Genomic DNA, 17,321 nt, shown 5'->3' with positions numbered 1-17,321 from the left:
CTCCTACAGTGGCAAGTGGGTTCTTTACCACTAGCGCCACCTGAGAAGCCCTTATAATTTTTAAGGACTGTGAAATACTTGACATTCATAACGATCTTTTGGGTCAGATGGCTGAAGGAATCCCATGTCAAGCTCTGGAAACTGAAGTACACAAGGTAGAAAAACAGATGAGTTCTTTCCATTCCAATTTGAAACTCCTTTACGTCTGGAAAATGGATTTTTGACAGTTCAGTCTGTGGAAAAAATTCCTACAATTGTCTCAATAGTACCTGGCTGAAAAGATGCTCAAGGCAGCTGTGTATCTTGTCCTGTTTATCACGAGAAATGCGAACATTTAGGGGAAGTTCATCACCTAGATATTAAAAAAAAAAATCATTCCTCTTATGTTTAACATTCCAAACCATTTTCGAGTAAATAAAGGAAAAAATAATTAAACACTAGCTCTTATTCCATATGTTAGTTCTCATGTTCAGAAAAAGAATTCCAAAGCTTTTTGATAGACATTAGGATGTTAGATTATCGCTCCTTTGAAGCTGCAGTAAAAGCAGAGGGACTCACAGAAAGAGCCCTGTGGTACCCGTGTCAATGATTCTTCCAAATGGTGCATTTATCTAATGGTTGAATAGCTGGGATAAGCAGCATATTTCAAATTTAAGACATTTCCCAACTGGATGAAAAGTCTTTTGTTCTTCATACACACAAAATAAAAACTGTATAAGACATTTATATCAAGCAGTATTTTTCTCATTGCCCCCTTCCCTATCGCCCACCTGAGCTCAGGTGCACCTGCTGTCTTCAAAGCCTGTCCCTCCTCTGCACACAATCAGCAATGTCTAATGTCCTGGTAAAATTTGTTTCCTGTATAGTAATGCTATCTACCCTTTATACCTTCTTCCTATATTCTAAGTACTGTCTGAGGCACTATGGTATTCGATTATTTTTTAAATTCATTTGTTTAAACCCTTCGTAGTACCACAGAAACATCATAAGACAGCATTTATTAACATAAAAATCAGTTTGTTCTTTCCATCTTTCAAAAAATTCACTGTTTATAAAGAGGTTGGGAAACTGACTTTCTCAGGCATCTAAAACAAAGGCCATTGTGTGGCTACCAGGAATGGCTGTTCAAAGATAAAAAATGTGTATGGAGGAAACAAATTAATCCCAGAGGGCTGGCATCAAAGAGTCCACGTGGCTTCACCAAACATACCTGAGTCCATTTCATCGCTGTGAAAATAGGAGCTGCACTGGCTGCTGCAGATGCTGGTGAAGGAGGCTACGGAATTCCTGTTGCTGTTGCAGTCACTGAAAGTAAGGAGGCACGTGTCATCTTCACAAAAGGACAAAGTTTGGCAAAGTTTCCCTGTCACTTCTTATTGGATAAACATAGTATGCCACTGTGATATTTGTTAATATGTTTTCTAGAAACTGATGAGAAAGGCAAGTTTGCTCAAATCACATTTTAGCTTAGTTTAAAAGAAAACATTTCAAATTCAATCATATTTCAAATTTTCTTCTTATATAACCTAATCATGAATTAATTTTAAAATGCACAGTTATTGGTGTGGTCCAGTGGCTAAGACTCTGCACTGTTAATGTGGGGGGCCTGGGTTTGATCCCTGGTCAGGGAATTAGATTCCACATGCTGGAAGTAAGAGCCAATGCAGCCAAATAAATAAATACTTTTGTAAAAGAATAAAAAAGTAAAATGCATAGTTAATTTACAGGAGTCAAACCAAGCTTAAAATTTATCATGATCCATTTGATAGTATACACCTGGAGTTGATTTATTAAGAGAGACAAATCCTGTTTCATGATTTCTGCCTATGAATCCTTACTACAAACTTTGATTATAACTCATTAATTGCATTCTGAGCCCTTTCCCATCCCCTCAAGGAAGATGATGCCTTGTCTCCACTCCAGAGCCCAGCAAGGATGTCTCACCAAGTAAGTACTGGATAATGATGAATGCCAAGGGAAAGAAAGCTGGAGGTGTGAATATGGACACAAGACAGATTTCAGATTTCAGAAATAGTGCAGCAGACAAAATTCTTTTTGCCTTTCAGAATAGGTAAAAAAGACTTATTTAACTTTAAATATACATTTGTAACTTTTCTTTTACTCTAGCGAGAACTTGAGAGTAACTTTAATTATCTGATAACTAGAAGTTGAGGTAAGAAAGTATTTTTAGATCTGTAATTTCCCACTGGAGAGAAACCACAGGTTCTTATTAAAGGGCATACAGGTCTCCTTAGAAGCTAAAAAGTAAATGAAACAGTAAAAGTGGTTAATCTGTTTTTTATATTATTAAATTTCTAGAAATAATTAACTCACATACTCATTAAAATCCTTTTCATATAGAAACTGGAACTGCAGAGTGGTTAATAAATTGCAAGCCAGGCCACCTGATTTCCTGGGTAAATTATGTAACTCCTGTGAGTCTCAGCTTTCTTAGATGTAAAAAGCAGTTAATACCAGAACTTGCTACAGACGACTGTGGTAGGAATTACCTGAAATAATCCTGTTTTTCCCATGTGTCTGGTAAAAATAAGCTTTTTTTTTCAACTTTTTATTTTGTATTGGGGTATTGTTGTTCACTCGCTAAGTCATGTCTGACTCTGCAAACCCATGGACTGCAGTACACCACACTTCGCTGTCCTTCACTATCTCCTAGAGCTTGCTCAAACTCATGCCCATTGAGTCGGTGATGCCATCCAAACATCTCACCCGCTGTTGCCCTCTTCTCCTCCTGCCTTCAATCTTTCCCAGCATCAGGTTCTTTTCCAATGAGTTGGCTCTTCGATTCAGGTGGCCAAAGTACTGGAGCTTCAGCTTTGGCATCAGTCCTTCCATGCAATAGTCAGGCTTGATTTCCTTTAGGATTTACTGGTTTGATCTTCCTGCAGTCCAAAGGACTCTCAAGAGCACCCGAATTTCAAAAGCATCAATTCTTCAGTGCTCACCCTTCTTTATGGTTATGGTTTCAGGTGGACAGCAAAGGGACACAACCATATATAAATATGTTTTAATGGAACCTATGAGTTTGTGCTAAATATCTCTGATGAAACAACTTTGATTTAATAATAATTACTAAATAACTTTTCATTGTAAAACACTGCATAATAAATGAGTGAGTGAGAGAGTAATCATCTGCAGTTGATGTGAATAAAATGGAAGGTTCGGAAGCTGCACGCCCAGCACACACGACAGGTTACCAGGGCTTCCCTGGGGTTCCAGAAGACACAAGGGCCCAAAGGAGAGAAAGCACTTTCGATTAATGAAGTTCACTGCAGGAGCCATTGTGTGAACGTCGGGTAAGAAGATGGCAATGGAGTCTGGAGGTAAGGTGTTATGGGTGAATTGTAGCCCCCTCCTCAGATTCATATGCTGAAGTCCAACACTCAGTGTACCAGACTATGACCTTATTTGGAGGGAGGGTCATTGCAGAGGTAATCAAGTTAAAATGAGGTCATCAGTGGGGACCCTAGTCCAATATGGGCTTCTCAGTGGCGCTAGTCATAAAGAACCTGCCTGCAAATGTAGGACACATAAGAGACATAGGCTTGATCCCTGGGTTGGCAATTCCCTGGAGGAGGGCATGACAACCCACTCCAGTATTCTTGCCTGGAGAATCCCATGGACAGAGGAGGCTGGCAGGCTACACTCCAGAGGGTCGCAAAGAGTCGGACACGACTGAAGCAACTTAGCAGGCATGCATGAATACTAGTCCAATATGACCAGTGTCCTTGTAAGAAGAGGAAATGTGGACACAGAGACACACTTGGAAGGAAAAGGATGTGAAGAGACAGAAGGAGAAGACAGCCAACTGCAAGCCAACAAGAGAGACCTGGTACAGAGCCTTCCTTCCCAGCTCTCAGAAAGCAACAACATTGCTGACACCTGCATTTAGACTTCCAGCTCCAGTGCTCTAGGATAATAAATACAAAGTTCTGTCCTTCAAACCACCTGGTTCTTGGGACTTTGTTGCCACAGTCCTACCAAAATTGTACAGAATGCATGGCAGGGAAGAAAAAATGTACAAAGCTTGTCACAGAAGTGAGGGAGTGAAATTTGTCCAATTAGCTTGAAACACAAGGGAAGAGGAGAAACAAGACAAAAAGAGCCCCTATTCACTCAATAGTCCAATAACCAGAAACAGCTGCTGCTGCTCAGTCACTAAGTGGGGTCTGACTCTGTGTGACCCCATGGATTATAGCCCGCCAGGCTCCTTTGTCCACAGGGTTCTCCAGGCAAGAATATTGGAATGAGTTGCCATTTCCTCCTCCAGGGGATCTTGCCAACCTGGGTATTGAACCAGTGCCTCCTGACTGGCAGGCAGATTCTTTACCACTGAGCCACCAGAAACAGATATTCCCCCCAAACTGTTAACACATGCACGATTTGCTTATTTGCCGTACATGTTACACAATCCATAAGAGAATAAAAAATCTCCCAAATTAGACCCACTCAGCTGGAGGAAAAAATGGTTTTTCAAAATTTACACAGATTATAAAAGGGAAGAATTTGAAAGACTATGATGTCTCACTGTGCTGTCTGAGGTTGTTTAAGAGCTGCAGTTATTTTATGGGAAGTCCTCTGGAAGGCAAGGAGATGAAACCAGTCATTCTTAAAGGAAATCAACCCTGAATGTTCACTGGAAGGACTGATGCTGAAGCTGGAAGCTCCAGTACTTTGGCCACCTGCAAAGAACTGACTCATTGGTTAAGATCCTGATGCTGGGAAAGACTGAGGGCAGGAAGAGAAGGGGGTGACAGAGAATGAGATGGTTGAATGGTATCACTGATTCAATGGACATGAGTTGGGCAAGCTCCAGTGTACAGGCATACCACCCTGAACACACCTGATCTCGTATGAAGTTGGGCGAATGGAGATGATGAGGGGCAGGGAAGCTTGGCACGCTTCAGTCCCTGAGGTTGTGAAGAGTCAGACATGACTTGGCAACTGAACCACAATAAATAAAAGCAACAGTCAAAAATTTTTTTCAAGACCTTTGTGGAAAACACAGAATCACCTTCAACTTGGTCGATGAGAAGAGTTTCAGGAATGAATGCATTTACCTGTAAGAGTCTCTGTTGCTGATGGTGTCATGACCCGAGTCTTCCTGCTCATCTCCGGCCATGTTAAAACAGACGCGTTTGCTGTTTCTCTCTCCCTTCTCGTTGTCACTGTCTGTTGGGACTATGGACTCGGATGCCTTACGTTCTAATTTAGGAGAATATGTTATCGAAGACAGAAGGCTGCAATGGGATTTAAAAAAGAAAGGATAAGTGTACATTTTCACACAGGGGGCTACAAGTAACTACCTTGCTCATTAAATATGATAGGCTTATAGATATTTCTAGAATGCTTCTTCTAGATTTCCCCTGAAATTAATATCCTATTGCATATAGTACGGCTTCCCTGGTGGCTCAGTTGGTAAACAATCCACCCACAACGCAGGAGACCTGAGTTCAATCCCTGGGTGGGGAAAATCCCCTGGAGGAGGGCACAGCAACCCATTCCAGTATACTTGCCTGGCAAATCCCATGGACAGAGGACCCTGGCGGGGCTGCAGTCCATGAGGATGCAAGAGTCGGATATGACTTAGCAGCTAAACTGCCATTGCATATAAAGCCTGTCATGCCAAGTTCCTCTCAGAGGAAGAGAAACAGCACACTACTTGGATGAGAAAGTTGTATTCAAATCTAGGTTCTGCCATGGATTAGCTGTGCTATCCTAGCAAAACCAGGATAGTTCTCCTTGACATCTATGAAACATGGATAGTAAGAAGAGTGTCCCACAGGGTTGCTGTGAGAATGAAATGCATACAACACAGTGCTGGTTCACCATGGGCACACCCCGCTCCCCAGCCGCTGTCATCACCATGTGAAGATACCGGGAAACTTTAAAGTGCTAGCCAAATATTAAAACAAACACTAAATGGGCAAAACCTCCTCACTAACTTACCTTCAGACAATACAAACCCATCTACCCCTCTCCCTCTGCTTTGGGTTTCCTCCAGGCTTTCTCTATTTGTCCGAGAGAATGTCTTATGGGCAAACCCTTCTCATGCTCGTGTAAACAGAAGTCCTGCCTTTGTGACCCAAAGATGCTAAATACAGTCACGTACAAGATGAGGACAGGAGGCAGCAGGGGCTGCTACCCCAAGGGCATCCACAATCCACACATCATCAAACAGTTGTGAATCTGCCCAAAGGAAAAGCTCTTCCACTGGAATTTTAAAGCCAAAACATACTGTCAGACTCTGAATTGGCAATTAACTAGATTTGGACTCTGAGTTGTGGCTCAGCAGTAAAGAATCTGCCTGGCAATGAAGGAGATTCAGGTTTGATCCCTGGGTTGGGAAGATGACCTGGAGAAGGAAATGGCAACTCACTCCCGTATTCTTGCCTGGAGAATCCCGTGGATAGAGGAGCCTGGCGGGCTACAGTCTAAGGGGTCTCAAAGAGTTGGACACGACTCAGCAAAGAAATAACAACATAACTGATTCTGCCAGGCTAAACTCGAATGTTTAGCCGTAAATCACTTCTTAAACTAACTCAAAATGACACAATAATGGAATTAGTCCTTACTATCAAACGATGTGCTGTAAAATTTGCAAAACAAATTAAACCATAACTGAACAAAGGACCCAGACATGGTTTCTGCAGCCAGCAATCATCTTTTCTTTTACCAAATACCAATGACATGCTGTTCTAACCAACAGTACATTTGCACGTTATCTTGACACCCATCTTTCTGTAGCAATGTCATATTTATTTTAGTTCAAGATCATGAAAAGATCTTACACTTCTTATTTATATCCCATAATGTCAAGCCCAATGCTGTGCACTAAGCAAATATTTATTAAGTGATTTCACTAATGAATTAATTACATTTATTGTACCATGCACTGTCCTTGGGGCTGTGAATACAGCATTTTAAAAAACAAACAAAACTCCCTGCCTTCCAGAAGCTTAAATTATACTGGGAAGAAACAAATAAGCAAATAAACTGTATAGTATATAGTGTGTAGACAATGATGCTGAGTCACTCAGTCGTGTCCGACTCTTTGGGACCCCATGGACTATAGCCCACCAGGCACCTCCGTCCATGGAATTTTCCAGGCAAGAATACTGGAGTGGGTTGCCATTTCCTCCACCAGGGGATCTTCCTGACACAGGGATTGAAGCCGTGTCTCCTGCACTGGTAAGCAGGTTCTTGACCGCTGTACCACCTGGAAAGCCCATACAGAATATCACACGGCTACAAAGAGGAAGGGGAAAATTAAAAATAAAAAAAAAAGAAGGAAGCTGGGGCTGCAACTTCAAACAGTCTCACCATGAGGTGGTATCTAAATAATATTTTGGCATTTTATAGTTTTTAGAAGCTTGGGAGAATGAGGAAAGTTGTATGCGATTGCTCAGGGCTCTGTGAAGCTATGAATTATTTTAAAGACACTTTTTCTATTTGGAAAGACACTTTCATGTCTCCTAAGATAGATTGTACACTTCTTCAGTCCCTCCACCTCAAAGGTTAAAGCATTAGATTAACTCCAATTACCCAAACTGCACACTGGCAGACAGATGAACCCTGAATACCAAAGAGGGAAGAGATGACAGAGTTCTCATTCTGCGAGGAGTCCTCTGTGCTTTAAACATCTTTTAAATGAGAAGTCATGGGTCTCAGTATAAACACTTTTTTCAAAGCTCTGCAAATTATGTTCACATATTTGCTTTCCATTTTAAACAGGTCTTGACTGTACTGATCCTGTGGGAACACGTGTTAGGCTAACAAACACAGCATAGAAAAACAGTGTTTTTGACACTGAGTTTTGTTTTGTATTTTTTTTTTTTACAAAATTCCTAGATTCTTAGAAGCAAAAATAGAGGCTAAAGCTCAATATTTATGTTCACAGATATATTTTCCTTTACCTGTGTTCCTATACAGTGTTAAGCTCTCTCTGACAGCTTATAGGTCCATTGATTCTGAATGAACATCCTGAGCTGAGCATCACTTCTGGTCAGTCTGCACCTAATGCTCCTGATGATAAAGAGTTTTGTATGTGGTAGATTGCACCTAGGGCTTCCCAGGAAGTGTGAGTGGTAAAAACCCTACCAAGGCAGCAGATGTAAGAGACACAGGTTTGATCTCTGGGTTGGGAAGATTCCCCTGGAGGAGGCATGGCAACCCATTCCAGTATTCTGACCTGGAAAATTCCATGGACAGAGGAACCTGGCAGGCTATAGTCCATGGGGTCGCAAAAAGACAGACATGACTGAAGCGACTTAGTGCGCGTGCGCGCGCGCGCGCACACACACACACACACACACACACACACACACACACACAGAGGCAAGAAGGCACCATCTCTCCACAGATTGGCCACCAGCCTAACACTTGAGTGCCTAGAAAGTCAGGCATGCTGGCTTTAGAAGCAAGGCTGCCCAGGCAGAGGTGCATCATGTTCTGGGATCAGAAAGAGGCTAATGCAACAGGAGCTCAGGGAAATAAGGTTTTTTTTTTTGGTGGGGGCGGGGCAGGGGAGGGCAGGGACAAATCATGTTGGGATGTGCAGGCCACAGTAACACATCTCCTAGTCTTCTACTTGCACTTCAGTGTCATTAAGTGGTTTTAAGCAAACAGCAAAATCTACCTGTACAGATTCCTCTGGCATCTGCCTAATGTAGAATGTACCAGATGGAGAGACGCAGCTGGAAAGTTCTATACCGAGTACTAGGGAGGGAATGATGGTTACCCAGTGTAAGGTGATGGGGTGGATAGGTTCTCAGGTACAACTGACAGAACCTGATAAGGTGCTGGAGGTGAAGCAAAAGGAAAGAAATGAATCACAGAGGATACCTAGACTCTGGCTTCACAAATGGAAGGGATGGAGAATACTTTCCCGAGAAGGGGGACAACCTTGATGAGGGAGGGGTCAAAGTAGATATGAGGTTCAGAAACAAATTTAAGTTTGAGGAGTCTGTGATACAGCCCAGTGTTTCATAACCCAACTCACAGACAGACTGTGAGAAGAAATCATTACATGTAATCATATAACTTCCCTATATCAGGCTTCCCTGATAGTTCAGTTGGTAAAGAATCCGCCTGCAATGCAGGAGATCTAGGTTCGATCCCTGGGTTGGGAAGATGTCCTAAAGAAGGAAACGTTACCCACAACAGTATTCTGGCCTGGAGAATTCCATGGACTATACTGTACATGGGATCGCAAAGAGTCGGACACGACTGAGAGCGACTTTCATTTCATTTAATCATATAACTGTGACCAGTGAGCTAACACACATTAGCTTTTATGAAACTGTGCCTACTTTTTTACATTAACTAGCAAAATGCTTGCAAAAACCTAAAAGATAATTCAATCACTAGGCTTGACGTTCTTATCTGTAATCTCCAGGTCGATAACTGTCCTCAATAATGTGTTTTGTTCATCACTCAACTATGGGGCCCCAGACACTTGGAAAATGAAGTCTGTTCTCAAATTTTGTATCTTCACCAGCCCTCAATACTCTTTATGCATTTTCTTCCTGTAAGAATACACAAAGTCTGAATTTTAAAATCCCGTCAAATTTTTGTACTCTCCACGAAATATTTTTCCCTTTACTTATGTCTAGTACCTAAGTGTCATTAACTAGAAAATAGCCCATTAAAGGGCAAAAGTACTTAGTGAGAGAGTTAATTCCTAGGCAGAATGATAAGAAGTCCAGGATCCCCAAGGAGGAGAAAGGGGTCTGAGGCTCTCAAAGTAGAGATAGGGGCCTGGAATTCTCAAGGAGGAGAAAAGGACAAATTTTTTTTTTTTTTCCTCTATATTCCTTTCAGTTCAGTTGCTCAGTCGTGTCCGACTCTTTGCGACCCCATGAATCGCAGCATGCCAGGACTCCCTGTCCATCACCAACTCCCGGAGTTCACTCAGACTCACGTCCATCGAGTCAGTGATGCCATCCAGCCATCTCATACTCTGTCGTCCCCTTCTCTTCCTGCTCCCAATCCCTCCCAGCATCAGAGTCTTTTCCAGTGAGTCAACTCTTCGCATGAGGTGGCCAAAGTACTGGAGTTTCAGCTTTAGCATCATTCCTTTCAAAGAAATGACAGGGCTGATCTCCTTCAGAATGGACTGGTTGGATCTCCTTGCAGTCCAAGGGACTCTCAAGAGTCTTCTCCAACACCACAGTTCAAAAGCATCAATTCTTTGGCGCTCAGCTTTCTTCACAGTCCAACACTCACATCCATACATGACCACAGGAAAAACCATAGCCTTGACTAGATGGACCTTTGTTGGCAAAGTAATGTCTCTGCTTTTCAATATGCTATCTAGGTTGGTCATAACTTTTCTTCCAAGGAGTAAGCGTCTTTTAATTTCATGGCTGCAGTCACCATCTGCAGTGATTTTGGAGCCCCCAAAAAATAAAGTCACACTGTTTCCACTGTTTCCCCATCTACTTACCATGAAGTGATGGGACCAGATACCATGATCTTAGTTTTCTGAATGTTGAGCTTTAAGCCAACTTTTTCACTCTCCTGTTTCACTTTCATCAAGAGGCTTTTTAGTTCCTCTTCACTTTCTGCCATAAGGGTGGTGTCATCTGCATATCTGAGGTTATTGATATTTCTCCCGGCAATCTTGATTCCAGCTTGTGCTTCTTCTAGCCCAGCGTTTCTCATGATGTACTCTGCATACAAGTTAAATAAGCAGGGTGACAATATACAGCCTTGACGTACTCCTTTTCCTAGTTGGAACCAGTCTGTTGTTCCATGTCCAGTTCTAACTGTTGCCTCCTGACCTGCATACAGGTTTCTCAAGAGGCAGGTCAGGTGGTCTGGTATTCCCATCTCTTTCACAGTTTTCCACAGTTTATTGTGATCTACACAGTCAAAGGCTTTGGCATAGTCAATAAAGCAGAAATAGATGTTTTTCTGGAACTCTCTTGCTTTTTCAATGATCCAGCGGATGTTGGCAATTTGGTCTCTGGTTCCTCTGCCTTTTCTAAAACCAGCTTGAACATCTGAAAGTTCACCGTTCACGTATTGCTGAAGCCTGGCTTGGAGAGTTTTGAGCATTACTTTACTAGCGTGTGAGATGAGTGCAATTGTGCGGTAGTTTGAGCATTCTTTGGCATTGCCTTTCTTTGGGATTGGAATGTAAACTGACCTTTTCCAGTCCTGTGGCCACTGCTGAGTTTCCCAAATTTGCTGGCATATTGAGTGCAGCACTTTCACAGTGTCCTTAGTCAATTACACAACTCAGTTTAAACCCTGTACTAGGGATTATACAACAACAATGTATCTGGCTGTAGGACAGTTTCTCCTTCCTGAAAACCTTCTGACTAATCCTGATATCTTAGAATGTATTATGGGAGTGGGTCTGGAGGATCTTTCTATTGTTAAATTCTAATCTTGTTATCCTAAAATGTAAATTGTGGGAGTGGGTCTGGTAAAATTTTCACAAACTTGAGACATTCTTTTGATTCATTGTAATAACTAATTAAAAGTATACAACTCCATTGCTAACACCAGCAAGGGGGGCACTCTTTCTGCCCCCTTCTGATGTCTGTGTCAGAAGCTTTCTCTGTCTCTTTTATACTTTAATAAAACTTTATTACACAAAAGCTCTGAGCAATCAAGCCTTGTCTCTGGCCCCAGATTGAATTCTTCTCTTCCAGAGGCCAAGAGTCCCAGCGTCTTTCATGGTTCAGCAACAATCTTTCATTAGCTTCCCAAAACGGAACAAGAATCACCAAGTCTTGATGAAATTCATAACATCACCTTACTTCCTGTTACTAGACAGCAAATCTGTCTCTAGTTCTATCTTTGGATTTGAACAAGGTAGGAGGATTTAGAGGAATGCCTACACGTCATGTCAAAAGACATGTTTCCAAGAGACATGAAACCCAGACTTCACGATTAGACAGGCTCAGCACCAGGTCCTTTCACAGGAATGAATGACTTCTAGAAAGGCGAGCAGTGAGGTGCTTCGAGGTTTTAATTCTCCTAAAAACTTGGCAGAGCATCTGAGATCTGCTTCTTCACTCTGCAGAGAATAATTTCTACATGGTGAGAAAATTGTTTGGTAACTATCTTTTTAAATGATTTGTCAAGCTCCACTGCAGCATCTGTGAATGATGCAATGGGGACTCCAGGCACTTGGATGACTGAACTATTTTAAAGTGATTAGGTTACACACTGAATTATGGTGAAACATATTTATATTTGGGCTTCCCTGGTGGCTCAGATGGTAAAGCGTCTGCCTGCAATGCAGGGGACCCGGGTTCGATTCCTGGGTTGGGAAGATCCCCTGGAGAAGGAAATGGCAATCCACTCCAGCACTCTTGCCTGGAAAATCCCATGGATGGAGGAGCCTGATAGGCTACTGTCCATGGGGTCGCAAAGAGTTGGACATGACTGAGCGGAATTAAATCATATGGTGCACACAGACAAGACCAAGGAAGTTGCTCATATCACTGGCTCATTTCACTTCACTTTCCTAGTAAACATGCACAGTTGGTGAAGGCTTTCAGAATAACAAGTAAAAATAGGTAAACAGTTTAGGTAGGTAGTTTGGTAAATAAAAATAATTTAACCCTCTTTCAGAAATTAGTGCTTTAAATATATAAACATTTTAAACCAAGTACAGGAAGCCCCTTGGCTCTAACCATTTTCTTGAAAGTATATCTACTTTAGCTGAACTTGTAAAAAAAATTCAATAAACTAACAAAGACAGACAAAACCTGGACAACTGCCAGAAGTGCTGGGTAGTCAGTGCATTAGAAATCCAGTCTACAAGGCAGCGTTCACTCAGGTACATCAAGAATCCTACCATTGACAAAGGACTCCTCTGAAAAGGAGGAGTAATAACTCTTGGTTTAACTGGAAGTGTGGGATTGGTCCAGATGCTCTCCTAAAATCCCTTTGAGATCTCAGATACATGAATGCTACTATCTATTGCCTTATTAATAAAAAGTCTTCCTCCTGAACTTTCTAAATACTTCAGGGGAAAAAAAGAGACTGGCTTCTAAAATAGAGTATAACATATATATTAATAATAAAATCAATTTATTAAGGAAAAATATAACGTCCTAAAATATTAACTTCTCTGTCACACTGTCATTCTAAAACAATTCCAAATATCATATAATTGCTTAAAAATAACCACCTGTTCTCTCAGTAATCTCAAGCTGTTTAACTTGTCTATAACTGCCATGGTCACAATATACCAAGTGATAAAAGTAATTGTAAAAACTAGTGTATTTTAGACAAAGGAAAACAGAATTTCATTTCTAAATTAATTCATAAAAATGTCAGAAAGCAATAGCACAGTAAATAGTAACTATCAAAATGTAATTTTAGGATCTCCCTTGTGGTCCTGTGGTTAAGAATCCACCTGCCAATGCAGAGGACACAGGTTTGATCCCTGGTCTGGGAAGATTCCACTTGTGGCACAACAGCTGAGCCTGTGCCCTAGAGTCTGTGCTCCACGATAAAAGAGTAACCCCTGCTCACTTGCCACAACTAGAGAAAGCCTGCACACACAGCAATGAAGACAGAGCACAGCCAAAAATAAATAATTAAAAAAATTTTTTAATAAATTAAGAGATAATCTTAGAAATATGATGCATCTAATATAGTGGTTTTCATCTCTAAATTTCAAAGATGTGTAAAGCAAGAGAAAGTGTCAGTTAAAATTTCATTAGTCTAATTACAACAGAGCCTTAGAGTAAGTTTTAAATATTTTAAGTCAAATGTGAATTATCCATGGAAGTAGGGAAGATGTGTGTGAACTAAATAATACACATTTGATACTAATCTAAATCTGCAACTCCATAGAGAGTACAATAAAAAGAGGAAAATGGTCCTGATAGTCTTCAGATTCTACCCATTAGGATATATTCAACAATTTCAGGCTCCTAAATGATAAGCAAGCATGTCAAGCACTAGGCTGATTGCTCTTTGTATTCATTTTTATAATTTTCACCATAAATCAACACTTTGTTATTATTCACCCCATTCTGTACATGAGGAAGTGAACTCGTAAAGTCCTGTATTTCCTAGACTAGATGTGATCATAATCACACCCATGACATAGCCAATTTCCTATAGAGTTCAGGCAGTTCTCCAACCATCAAATTCTGGAATGAGAATCAGAGTTGACCTCTTTGGAAGAATATTATTCAACTCCTTCTTCTTCTCTGTTCTTAATTTTTTTAAAAATTCCAAATTACTGGCACAGAGATTTGGATAATTCCTCAGTAAACCAATAATTCAATCAGAAGAGAAAAACAGGTGTTGGTCATTCCTAGGGTTACAGACTTTTATTTTTACTCATTTAACATGTTAAAGATTCAGTATATTTTACATTTTTCCATAACATCTATCGAGTGCCTATCCACCAAATATTGTGTTCTTGTCTGTAACAGATACAAGCAATTCCCTATACACAGTTTGTACTCTTCCAATCATATTGTTCAATCGAACATTTGCACATTGAAACTCAGGGTTTTCTGGATGAAAGAATTTTATTCTCCTCTCTGGTACTAAGTTCAGTTCAGTCACTCAGTCATGCCGACTCTTTGCGATCCCATGGACTGCAGCACACCAGGCCTCCCTGTCCACCACCAACTCCCGGAGCTTACTCAAACTCATGTCCATCGAGTCAGTGATGCCATCCAACCATATCATCCTCGGTCGTCCCCTTCTCCTCCCGCCTTCAACCTTTCCCAACATCAGGGTCTTTTCTAGTGAGTCAGTTCTTCGCATCAGGTGGCCCAAGTATTGGAGTTTCAGCTTCAACATCAGTCCTTCCAATGAATATACAGGACTGATTCCTTTAGGATAGACTGGTTGGATCTCCTTGCAGTCCAAGGGACTCTCAAGAGTCTTCTCCAACACCACAGTTCAAAAGCATCAATTCTTCGGCCCTCAGCTTTCTTTATAGTCCAACTCTCACATCCATATATGACCACTGGAAAAACCATAGCTTTGACGAGATGGACCTTTGTTGGCAAAGTAATATCTCTGGCTTTTTAATATGCTGTCTAGGTTGATCATAGCTTTTCTTCCAAAGAGCAAGCATCTTTTCATTTCATGGCTGCAGTCACCATCTTCAGTGATTTTGGAGCCCCCCAAAATAAAGTCTCTCACTGTTTCTATTGTTTCCCCATCTATTTGCTATGAAGTGATTGGACCAGATGCCGTGATTTAACTTTTCTGAATTTTGAGGTTTTTTTTTTTTAATGTATTTATTTTAATTGCAAGTTAATTACTTTACAACATTGTAGTGGTTTTTGCCATACGTGGACATGAGTCAGTCATGGGTGTACGTGTTTCCCTCATCTTGAGCCCCCCTCCCCGCTTCCTTCCCATCCCATCCCTCAGGGTTGTCCCAGTGCACTGGCTTTGAGTGCCCTGTTTCACGCATCAAACTTGGACTGGTGATCTATTTCACATATGGTAATACACATATTTCAATGCTATTCTCTCAAATCATCCGACCCTCGCCTTCTCTCAAAGAGTCCAAAAGTCTACTCTTTATATCTGTGTCTCTTTTGCTGTCTCACATATAGGGTCATTGTTACCATCTTTCTAACTTCCATACATATGCATTAATATGCTGTATCAGTGTTTTTCTTTTTGACTTACTTTCATTCTTATAATAGGCTCCAGTTTCATCCACCTCTTTAGAACTGATTCAAATGTATTCTTTTTAATGGCTGAGTAATATTCCATTGTGTACATGTACCACAGCTTTCTTATCCATTCATCTGCTGATGGACATCTAGGCTGCTTCCATGTTCTGGCTATTATAAACAGTGCTGCAATGAACATTGCGGTACATGTGTCTCTTTCAATTCTGGTTTCCTTAGTGTGTATGCCCAGCAGTGGGATTGCTGGGTCATATGGCAGTTCTATTTCCAGTTTTTTAAGGAATCTCCACACTGTTTTCCATAGTGGCTGTACTAGTTTACGTTCCCACCAACAGTGTAAGAGGGTTCCCTTTTCTCCACACCCTCTCCAGCATTTATTGTTTGTAGACTTTTTGATAGCAGCCATTCTGACTGGTATAAGATAGTACCTCATTGTAGTTTTGATTTGCATTTCTCTAATAATGAGTGATGTTGAGCATCTTTTCATGTGTTTGTTAGCCATCTGTATGTCTTCTTTGGAGAAATGTCTGTTTAATTCTTTGGCCCATTTTTTGATTGGGTCATTTATTTTTCTGGTATTGAGCTGCATGAGCTGCCTGTATATTTTTGAGGTTAATTCTTTGTCAGTTGCTTTGTTTGCTATTAAGCCAACTTTTTCACTCTCCTCTTTCACTTTCATCAAGAGGCTCTTTAGTTCTTCCTCACTTTCTGCCATAAGGGTGGTGTCATCTGCATGTCTGAGGCTATTGATATTTCTCCCAGTAATCTTAATTCCAGCTTATGCTTCATTCAGCCCTTCATTTTGTATGATGTACTCTGCATATAAGTTAAATAAGCATGGTGACAATATGCAGCCTTGATGTCCTCCTTTACCAATTTGGAACCAGTCTGTTGTTCCATGTCCAGTTCTAACTGTTGCTTCTTGACCTGCATGCAGATTTCTCAGGAGGCAGGTAAGATGGTCTGTTATTCTCTGGTACTAAATGCTTCCTTAAAACATAGGTCAACAGAATTGACATGTTTTGATTCAATGGACATGGACTTGGGCAAACTCTGGGAAATAGTGAGGGACAGGGGGCCTGGAATGCTGCAGTTGATGGGGTCACAAAGAGTCAGACACCACTTAGCGACTTACATTGTTTTAACAACAACCACATCGTTTTTAAGGTGACGGAATGAAGAGGACCTAAAAGGTCAGCAAAAATTCCTGTATTTTCAAACACTACAAAGAATAATGGATGTTCAAGAGTCCCATTTCCTACAGCTATTTTATCAGGAACATTTAAAAAGTCAGTAAATAAAATACTTACTCATCTATTTGACAAACACACATCTCCACCTCCTTCAGTGCAGTCTGAAGTTTGCCCAGAAGTTTCTGATAGATATCCTGGGTTTCTAAGTCTTCTTCTTTCAACAAATACCGGAGGCCATGTCCATCTTGCTGTCCCAGAGACAGACCTGAAGGGGCTGCCATGGTTGTGATCGTATGTTGAATGTACACCATAGGGCTTAGTTTTCCTGAGGAGTTAAAATCATTCTATAGTAACAACTATTACCTTTAGCTTACAGTAGCAATCCAGTGTAATCCATTTTAGATGCCCAACCTTACAAAAAATAAAATGCCAATCCAATGCTAAATTTAATTCAAGAATTAAAGCTTAC

At 40.9% G+C, this 17,321-nt stretch overlaps 1 protein-coding gene across 1 annotated transcript in view; it reads right to left on the bottom strand.

Annotated features, from left to right (window-relative positions):
* PREX2 (phosphatidylinositol-3,4,5-trisphosphate dependent Rac exchange factor 2) overlaps positions 1-17,321 on the bottom strand; it is a 293,528-nt gene that overhangs the window by 105,867 nt on the left and 170,340 nt on the right. The window contains 4 exon segments of the mRNA NM_001192526.2: positions 270-352; positions 1,211-1,305; positions 5,079-5,258; positions 16,970-17,177. Of these exon segments, the coding sequence (NP_001179455.1) occupies positions 270-352; positions 1,211-1,305; positions 5,079-5,258; positions 16,970-17,177 (566 nt within the window).

Source organism: Bos taurus, chromosome 14, assembly GCF_002263795.3.
Source record: "Bos taurus isolate L1 Dominette 01449 registration number 42190680 breed Hereford chromosome 14, ARS-UCD2.0, whole genome shotgun sequence".
Lineage (NCBI taxonomy): Eukaryota > Metazoa > Chordata > Mammalia > Artiodactyla > Bovidae > Bos > Bos taurus.
Note: the sequence above shows the minus strand (reverse complement) of the source record. Positions and strands in the feature narration are given on the sequence as shown.